General features: G+C 41.8%; 1 protein-coding gene across 1 annotated transcript in view; it reads left to right on the top strand.

Moving 5' to 3' along the window:
- Window positions 1–662: 662 nt before the first annotated feature.
- Window positions 663–10016, top strand: part of PTPRR (protein tyrosine phosphatase receptor type R) — a 111588-nt gene continuing 102234 nt past the window's right edge. The window contains exon 1 of the mRNA XM_070755707.1: window positions 663–741. Coding sequence (XP_070611808.1) covers window positions 687–741 — 55 coding nt within the window. The 5' untranslated portion in view covers window positions 663–686. The remainder of the gene's footprint in view (window positions 742–10016) is intronic.

Raw genomic sequence — 10016 nt, 5'->3', positions numbered from 1 at the left:
GAAACCCTATACTACTTCACAGCAAATGGTTATCCAACATCTTCTTAAAAACTTCTAGTGTTGGAGCATTCACAACTCCTGGAGGCAAGTTTTTCCACTGATTGATTGTTCTAACTGTCAGGAAATTTCTCCTTAGTTCTAAGTTGCTTCTCTCCTTGTTTAGTTTCCACCCATTGCTTCTTATTCTACTCTCAGGTGCTTTGGAGAATAGCTTGACTCCCTCTTCTTTGTGGCAACCCCTGAGATATTGAAAGACTGCTATCATGTCTCCTCTGGTCCTTTTTTCCATTAAACTAGATATAAGGTTTTCCTTTGAAGGAAACCCTTTCCACCCACCCTCAGCTTGAAGAAGGCTGTTCTCTTTCTTCCACCAGGTCAAGGCCTCTTGGACTTGTCCCGTTCTTCTTCTTGACCCCAATTCGGCCGCTCTGTGCTTTTAGTTCACCCACCCAGCAGTTCCTTCAGAATGCTTTCTGGCTGCTTTCTCAAGCAGGGCCTGCTTTGCGAATTCCTGAAGCCAGAAGAGGGCAGCAGCCTCGCGGCCTTTACTGCATCTGCGTGGACTTCTCAAGCATGCTCATTCACCAGGAAGGAGGAAAGAAGCCTTGATCAGAAGCCAAGCCTGGCATCTCTGGCGGCCAGCAATGGGAGCTGGGGCGATGCTCTCCCAGCTGCACGAAGGCACCATGTGTAGGACGGCAGCCTCCCTGGTCTTCCTCTGGCTTCATCTCCAGGCGGCAGGTAAGGGAGAAAGAGAGAGGAGAAAAAAGCAGCCGAGCTGGCGACGGCAGATAGCAACGGGTGGGGACAGCCCTCGCGAGGATGGAAGGAAAGAGGCTCGCCCTGCGCGCTTGCCAGAGAAGCCAACTTCACGTCACCCATTCAAGCACTTGTTGTTACTGGTGGCCGATATGGGGTGGTGTCTCTGCAGACGAGATGGTGGCTATGGTGGTAGATGAACTGAACAGTCGGGGAGGGCGGTGCACAAATCGGCGCGGATTCCGCTCGAAACGCGCGATCCCCCCCTTTGATCTGCTCCTTTGCCTTCGAGGGTGGCTCGAAAGAGGCCAATCTCTTCTCCGTCGTTGCCGGTGGGCTCCGGGGCTACTGCTGCCCTACCGTCCCGCTCCCTTAATCAAATCAACGCTCCTTTCCCCGCAGACGCAATGGTGGATTTCTCCCTGCCGAGGGCTCAAATCCCCGCTTTGTTCGGAGCGCGCGCGGCGGATCCTCGGTAGTCCCTCCGCCGTCTTGCTAGGTTTCAGCACCAGGGTCAGAAGCCGCTGGAACCCTTTGAAAATACTGAGCAGCTGGCCCCGTGGGCGGCGGGGAGAGCGGCTGGCCCAGAGTTCCCCTTGCCAATCTGCTCGGAGGAGCGCAGTTCACGTGAAATCAGGCCATTCCACTTGCAAGTTCAGTTCATGCAGCTTTCCCGAGAGAGGAGATGTATTGGAAGGTTGGCCCAAAGAATCAGGCTACAGAACTGTGCCCTCGAGTGTGAAACGAGCAGCTTAGTGAGACCACAGCTTTCTAGCCTTCAGAAAATGCAAGGAATAACTTGTCAGTGGCCACCTCTTCATCCCATGATAGATTGCCCCTCTTGCTGTTAGTTTTTGCCAAGCCATAAGATGTTCTACAGCAGAGGTCCCCAACCTTTTTTGCACCAGGGACCGGCTTTCAGCTAGACCAGTTTTCCATGGCCCGGTGGGGGGGGGGGGAGCTAGCTGTCAGCGGCGCCGTAAAAGGGGCGATCAAGAGAGGAATGGGTGAATGAATGGACGGAGGGTGGGAAGGAAGGAAAGAGGGAAGGTACAGGAACAGAAGAAGGGTGCAAAGAAGCAAAGAAAGGTGTGAAAGGGGAGAGTAAGAGAGGAAGGAGTGAAAGAAGGGAATGAGGGAGGAAAGAAGGGAGGAAGGAAAAGGAAAGCAAGAAATGGAGGGAGGAAAGGAAGGGAGGAAAGGAAGGAAGGAAGGAAGGAAGAAGGAAAGAGGGAAGGGACAGGAACAGAGGAAGGAAGCAAGGAAACTTATGAAAGGGGAGAGTAAGAGAGGAAGGACTGGAGGGAGGGAGGGAAGAAGGTAGGAAGGAGAAAGAAAAGAAATAGAGGAAGGAAAGGTAAAAGAGAGAAAGAAAAAGAGCAAGAAAGAAAGAAAGAAAGAAAGAAAGAAAGAAAGAAAGAAAGAAAGAAAGAAAGGCAACTTCAAAGAAAGGCTCACTGAGCATCTCTCACTCTCTCTCTCTTTCTATCCCTCTTTCTTTCTTTCTCTTCCTTTCTCTCTCTCCTCTTCCTTTATCTCCTCTTTCTCTCCCCCCTCTCTCCCCCTTTCCCTCTCTCTTTCTCTCTCCCTCTCTTGCTATCTCTCCCCCCTTTCCCTCTCTTTCTCCCTCTCTTTCTCTCTCTCCCCCCTCTCTCTTTCTCTCTCTCTCCCCCTCTTTCTCTCTCTTCTTCTCACTTTCTCTCTCTTGTTTTCTTTCTGTCTCTTTTGCTTTCTCTCTCACACTCTTTCTCTCTTGTTTTGTTTCTCACGCTCTTTCTCTCTCTTGTTCTCTCTCTCTTGCTATCTCTTTCTCTCCCCCCCTTTCTCTCACTCTCTCTTTCTCACTTTCTCTCTATCTTGCTGTCTGTTGCTTTCACTCACTCTCGTTCTCTCTCCGTTCTTCTCAGCGGTGACGCGCGCACGCCCTGCCCGCCTCACATTTGCCGAGAGGACTTTCGCCCCGGGCTCTCAGCAAGGGGGTTTGCATGAGAGGCGGGGCCGGCGGAAGGTGATATTCAATGTCGGGGGCGCACGGGCGGTTTTGCGCGCGCTCCCTATCTCCCTGCTAGCCCACTCGGAATACGTATTCAAAATAAGAAAAGCCTTTGCCGGCGAAGGCTTTTCTTATTTTGAATACAGTATTCCGAGTGGGCTAGCAGGGAGATAGGGAGCGCGCGCAAAACCGCCCGTGCGCCCCCGACATTGAATATCACCTTCCGCCGGCCCCGCCTCTCATGCAGCCCCCTTGCTGAGAGCCCGGGGCGAAAGTCCTCTCGGCAAATGTGAGGCGGGCAGGGCGTGCGTTCCGGGTGCGGGAGGAGCTGCGGTGAAAGGCAGGAGGTGGCAGAGGAGCAGAGGGGGCAAATCGGGCGGGCGGTGGGCAGCGCGGAAAGGCCGAGGGGGCCCTGGCGCCGCGGACCGGCTGAAAACCCCCAACGGCCCGGTCCCGGTCCGCGGACCGGCGGTTGGAGACCCCTGTTCTACAGGCAACCTTTGACTTATGACCATAATTGGGATCAGGATTTCCACTACTAAACAAGACAGTTGTTAAGGGAGTCGTGTCCAATCATATGACCTTTTTCGGCCATGATTTTTAAATGAATCCCTGCTGTTAAGTATATGGTCAGTAAGGAAATCCAGCTTCCCTCATTGATTTTGCTGCCAAAGTTGCAAATGGCAATTCCATGATCCTGGGATGCCGTAATCATCAGGAATGCAAGTCAGTTACCAAGAGACTGAATTTTGATCACATGACCATGGGAATGATGCAGTGGCTGCAAGAATGAGAACTGTCTGTAAATCACTTTTTTTCAGGGTTCTTGTAACTTCAAACAGTCACTAAGTGAATTGCTGTATGTTATACTGTAGGGCTTCCCCAAACAGCATCCTAGGCCTCTGCTAATTCTTTCAGCAACTTCAGTGAAAGGGCAACAGACAACTTTGCTAAGGCTGTCTTGAATTCTAGGCATTTGAATGGTGAGAATCCTTACTTGATATTACCTTTTGGAAAGCTTACTGTGAACTTCTTCTGCCACTGCAGTCTTACCATTTTAAATCTATCTTCTTCAGATATTGAATCCAAAAGGCCATCTGTGGGTTTAACCCACAGTGAAAGCCAACATTGTAAAATTGAAGGCAGAAATCTTAAGGGATCACAGGGACATCTGACCCATGAGTGGAACCATACCAGGGGGAAAATCCAGCAGGTTCTCTCAGGTTTTAGAAAATCAGTAGCAGAAATTTTGAGTAGTTCAGAGAACCAGCAAATACCACCTCTGAATGGTCTCAGAGTGGGGTGGGAATGGAGATTTTGCTATATTCTTTCCCCGGGAATTTATTTATTTATTTATTTATTTATTTATTTATTTATTTATTTATTTATTTATTCATTCATTCATTCATTCATTCAATTTTTTATGCCGCCCTTCTCCTTAGACTCAGAGCAGCTTACAACATGTTAGCAATAGCACTTTTTAACAGAGCCAGCATATTGTCCCTACAATCCAGGTCCTCATTTTACCCATCTCGGAATGATGGAAGGCTGAGCCAACCTTGAGGCGGTGATGAGATTTGAACTGCTGACCTGCAGATCTAGCAGTCAGCTTTAGTGGCCTGCAGTGATACACTCTACCCACTGTGCCACCTTGGCTCATCTCATGGAAAGGGAATGGGGATTTTGCAGTATCCTTCCCCTGCCACGCCCATCAAGCCACACCACCAAGCCACACCATGCCCACCATATGTTTTGTTTCACAAGACTCAGATCCTAAAATGGTCTTTGTTCTATAATGTTATTTAAATTCTTTCCAAATATTTACTTGTTTGCTTTAGGTATGGTATAACTGCTCCAGCATTTGAATGGTATTTCTATCAGTGCCATTTACCAATGGTTTGCTTATTCCTGCTTGCAAATTTTAAAAACTGCACTTATCTGAGAATAAATCCTACCAAAAATGAATGAAATATATAGGTTAGTATTTTATAGGAGAAATGTGTTGGATCTGGAAAGTACTCAATAGAGGGGGAATTCAGAATTGTGATAGCTAATTGCTGCAGACTCAAAGAATTCCCATATTCAGATGTGTTTTGAATTTTAAACCTTTAAAATTGTATATAGATTTAGAGATTGGATATAAATACACTGAACATGGTTGTACCATTTTACTGCATGTACTAATAGTCCAGTAAAAGCAAAATGGTTGGTTACTATGGAGAAAATTAATTTTTCATGGGGAGATCTAGCTTGCTTGCCCCCAAGGGCCCAGTGACCCATTAACCCAAATTCAAAGCCATTCTATAATTCTGTAAGCTGCTTTCAGCCCCTCTCCATTTACAGTGGATTCATTCAGGTTATTCTTTGACTCTCTCCCTTCAAAGAATGTTGACTCTAATTGTTTTTCTGTCAGAAAGATTTATCTTCATCTACAACTGTGGTTTTGTATTGCTGATAAAGGTAAATGCGGCTCTTCGTCAAATCAAGCTCAATTCCTAAACATTTCATGTACATTTCCATACAGTTTTTGGCAACAGTATGGAAGGGGCTTGCCATGTTGTTATTTTAAGTTGGATGACAATCTACATGTATTTTGGGCCATGTTTTGTTTTTGTAGAAGATAGTTTGTTTCTGGAAGCTGAAGGTCAGGGTTAATGCATTGCATTAGTGATTTCTTCCTATGATTTAAACACAATGTTTTCTGCAATTAATAAAGTACTGTTTGTAGGTGTCAAGAAAAAGGTTCTAGCTGTGCAATTTCCATAACTATTTTCCAAATGAATGGATTCTATCTCTCCCCCTCCCATCCTCTCTTTCTTTCTCTCCACCATCCATTTCAGCAATATTCAGTCATGAGAGCCACCATATGCTACACAGCCTGGATGAATATTTGTCTTCTTAGTGAGCATTAGGTTTCTATCATGTTCAAAATACGTACACACTTTTTAATAGACCATATAATGTTGCCATTGAAAAAACACCAGCAGTATGATTCCTGGATCATGTAGCAAAGAAGAACCAGTCTGCTGACAAACAGAACTGGAAAATTCATCTAATTATATCCTGCAGTTATGAATTATAAATTGTGATTTAGTGTTATGCATCTCTCTCTCTCTCTCTCTCTCTCTCTCTCTCTCTCTCTCTCTATATATATATATATATATATATATATATATATATATATATATATATATATATATGTATGTCACATGTTTAAGCTGAATGTGAAAATTAAGGGAGACTAGGATAGATCTATTTCGGCCTTATTTTGGCCTCATCAGCTAGCCATACCCACTGGGACTTGAACCTGCAACCTTTGCCTTGTAAGGCAGAGAATTATCCTCTAGGCTACAGTATCCAATCCCTTCAGCTCTGTACCAGGGAAGGGTTACATTTTTGTGTCGAATCACCCTGGTATATTGAAGGAACATCACAGCTCCTGTTTTGCCTCTCGGCTCAACCCAGGGCCATTTCCAAGGTAGTTAATTTTATTGATAGCCGACAATTCTATCTGTATGTGTCATATATTTAAGCTGAATTTGAAAATTAAGGGAGACTAGGATAGATCTATTTCGGCCTTATTTTGGCCTCATCAGCTAGCCATACCCACTGGGACTTGAACCTGCAACCTTTGCCTTGTAAGGCAGAGAATTATCCTCTAGGCTACAGTATCCAATCCCTTCAGCTCTGTACCAGGGAAGGGTTACATTTTTGTGTCGAATCACATATATATATCACACATATATATATCACACACACACACACACACACACACACACACACACACACACACACACACATATATATATATATATATATATATATATATATATATATATATCCTTAAAATGCACAGTATTTAATGTTGCTGCAGATCTTCTTGAAATATATCCTTCATTAAACTTGGGTTGAAACAACTCAATTTAAAAATGGCTTTCATTCAAAATTCACAGTAGAAAAGACTTTTCATTGTGATATAATTATATGATGTGAAATCTACAATATTTATTATGTCAATAGGATGCTGGATAAAATATATTTATAGATGCTAATTAAATAAATTATGCAATGAGACAGCCACATTCTTCATTTGTCTTATTGATGAGATAATAGGCATTCAGAAGACATGATAAATGTCAAAAAGACTTTGCACATTGTTGCAGGAATGACACCAGTTCACACAGGTGAATAATTAACATTATTTGAATAATTTTATGTAATGTATGTAACAACACTAATTGCCTTTTAACTCCGGGTGGATGCTTATGGATAAGGTAAAAGAATTGTACTAGTGTATTACAATAATAGTAATAGGAAGCTCTCCAGAACAAAGTGAGTATGCCTTGAATAATAATAATAATTTATTAGACTTGTATGCCACCCCTCTCTGAAGACTTTAGATTAATTTTTGACCAAGAACTTTGCCACACTATCATTCACAAACTGATAAATGAATTTGAATGAAACCCCCTATGAAGGAAACTAATAATTTTATTAGCATTAGGATTGGACATAAAGTGAATGTGCATTTTAATCTCAATAACTTTGATCTATACATTAAATAAAATCCCCTGTAACTCTTGGTATATTGAAACAACAGGGCACATATTCCCCCAGTACCTGTGCCTCATAGACATTTGCACAAGCCACCTTCTCACAATACTGTATAAATACCTATGGCACCAGGACAATTTAATATCCCCTCTCCTGCTTGTAGATACAAACCCTGCTATAATGTTGCCATGTTCTGTGAAGCAGCAATTCAAATCCTCCAGATGATGTAACTTGTTAGTTAAGAATGTTTTGTATTGTGGTGGGTTTAGTTAGCCATATACTAATTTTTATGTTTCCCTGTATTTAATTAATGTTTTTAATTACTGTTACTTTTAAAATTACTGTTATACTCTTCTTATGCTGGTCCATGACTATAATGCAGATTTGACTGCTGTTAAATAGAAATGATAGTACTGTGTATATAAGAAAACATTAAAAATGCTGAACATTATCAACCTGTGCACTTCTGCAAAGTGGGTATACTTCAGCATGTCACTCAAAGAAAGATATCAGAGACATGTGAACATTTTGAGATAAGGTTTTGGTAGCTTCGTGGAAGCATCTAATAGCATCCGAGTCTGTGGAGAGGGGCGGCATACAAATCTAATAAATAAATAAATAATAAATAATAATTTGGTATATTCTGCAGAAACTAGGTTCTGTCTATTTCAACTGTATATTAAATCCATGTGCAGGAAATTTAATCAAACGTATTGCAAAACATCTTATCCCTCTTTTAGATTTCATGTTAAATGCAATGTAAACTTTTAAACAACCTGTAAATAAATATATGTACTATACATATTAAAATGTACATTTCAAAATAACATTAGTAGTAATTATTGTATTCTTATTCTTTAAATAAGCTATTGAATGCTGTGCTGAACACTTTAACCCACACATGTCAATTTTAATTTGTTTATATCCATATTCTGGATCTTGGTCAAGTTTATGCCTTTCTAGATAACTTTTATTGAGAATCCTAAAGTGTCAAACTATTCAGACAGTATCTGGATATTTATTTATTAATTAAATTTATATGCATTTATACTTGTGTTAATAAGGCTATTATGGACATACCGTAAGTCAATAGCTAAGCTACTGTATGACATTTTGGAAAAATATACTAAGAATAGGAAAAATGACAAGCACTACAGCAATAACTAAGTTAGTTAAAATTCCATATCAACACCATCCTCATCAACGGAAGTTTGGAGGTGGCAGTTCAGAAGGTTCTGGCGATTCGGGGCGTTCGCTGGCCACCATTATAAAAGGAGGAGAGGAGGCATCCGAATAGACCCGGTTAGCCGGTTTTCACTGGGAGAGGCGCGAGGCCGGAGGAGCTGCTGAGCACAAGCAGCGGGAATTACAACTCGGAGACAACTCAGAGACTTCTCCTTCTTGATAGAAAAGCGGATGACCCTAATCTGACTAAGATCTAATCACCACGCTGGTAGAGGCTACGGAAAGGAGAGGGAACAGTTTACAAGATCCTAGCTTAACCCTGATAGCCTCTGTGAAGCTACGTGAGTTGGTCACACTGTTAATTATCCACGGAGAAAAGAAGACACACAGAGCTGCTCCAAGCGATCTCAAGCGATCTCAAGCCACAAGCTATTTACCAATCTAACTGTCCTCTATTATTAACTTGCCACATCAGGGGAATCTAATTTGAACTTACAGATCTTGTCACGAAGAAACTGAGAAAGGGTTTGTTTGAACTACTGAACCAACTACCGTATTTTCCGGCGTATAAGACGACTGGGTGTATAAGACGACCCCCTAACTTTTCCAGTTAAAATATAGAATTTGAGATATACTCACTGTATAAGACTACCCCTCTTCTGACGCACACCAAATAAAAATGAAAAAAACCCCATCAGATTTGATTTCAATATGATAATAATTTTAATTCAACTGCTTATGACATGCAGGTGCTTAGCAGGAAAACATAAGACTGCTTGTCATCAAACATAAAACAGTGCAAGTGGATTAAACTTTTCCTAATTCACTCTAAAGCTGAAATAAACCCATGGGAGCTGCCATGCTGTTTGTTTTCTAGACTGTCAACCAAACTGAAACTGATGATGATAAGAGGAAGTGCTGACTGCATCTAATGAATCAGTTAATTTATACAGTAAATTGTGGAAGTTCATATAAAGAAACTTGCATGATCTTAAAAAGTTGAACAAAAGGAAGAACTGAGAATATATTATTTCTTTCCAGGTTTTTGCCTGTCTGATTAGTGCACTACCAAAAGTTTCAATTTCACATTAAGCCCGGAATTTGCCTTGATCACTTTTAATTCTCCATGTAGACTTGACTCTCCCACTGATGTATTAACTCCATAATCACAAATCCTCACACATCAAGAAGATGCAAAGTCAGGAATTCTTTGAAAATAGATGTAATTGTGGCTGAGACCAAATGACAACAAAAGCTACAACAGTAAAGAGATGTTGGACAGGATTTCTAGAAATAGCTAAGTTCAATTGAGAGTCTCTGGCTTTGAGGCTGATTTTCAGAGCACTCTTGTAATTCTTTGGTCTGAATGGAGTTTTGAAAAAGAGGTTTCTCTTTTCAAACACAAAACTCTTCTTTTATCTTTTGAAACAAAAAGAAGACATCAAAACATCAAAATTTTCTTTTAATAAATAATTTGAAACTCTGGAATATTTTGCATAATTTAAGACTGACTACATACAATATA

Source organism: Erythrolamprus reginae, chromosome 6 (genome assembly GCF_031021105.1).
Source record: "Erythrolamprus reginae isolate rEryReg1 chromosome 6, rEryReg1.hap1, whole genome shotgun sequence".
NCBI classification, from domain to species: Eukaryota; Metazoa; Chordata; class Lepidosauria; order Squamata; family Dipsadidae; genus Erythrolamprus; species Erythrolamprus reginae.
The sequence above is the reverse complement of the archived record's forward strand: the minus strand, read 5'-3'. Positions and strand labels throughout refer to the sequence as shown.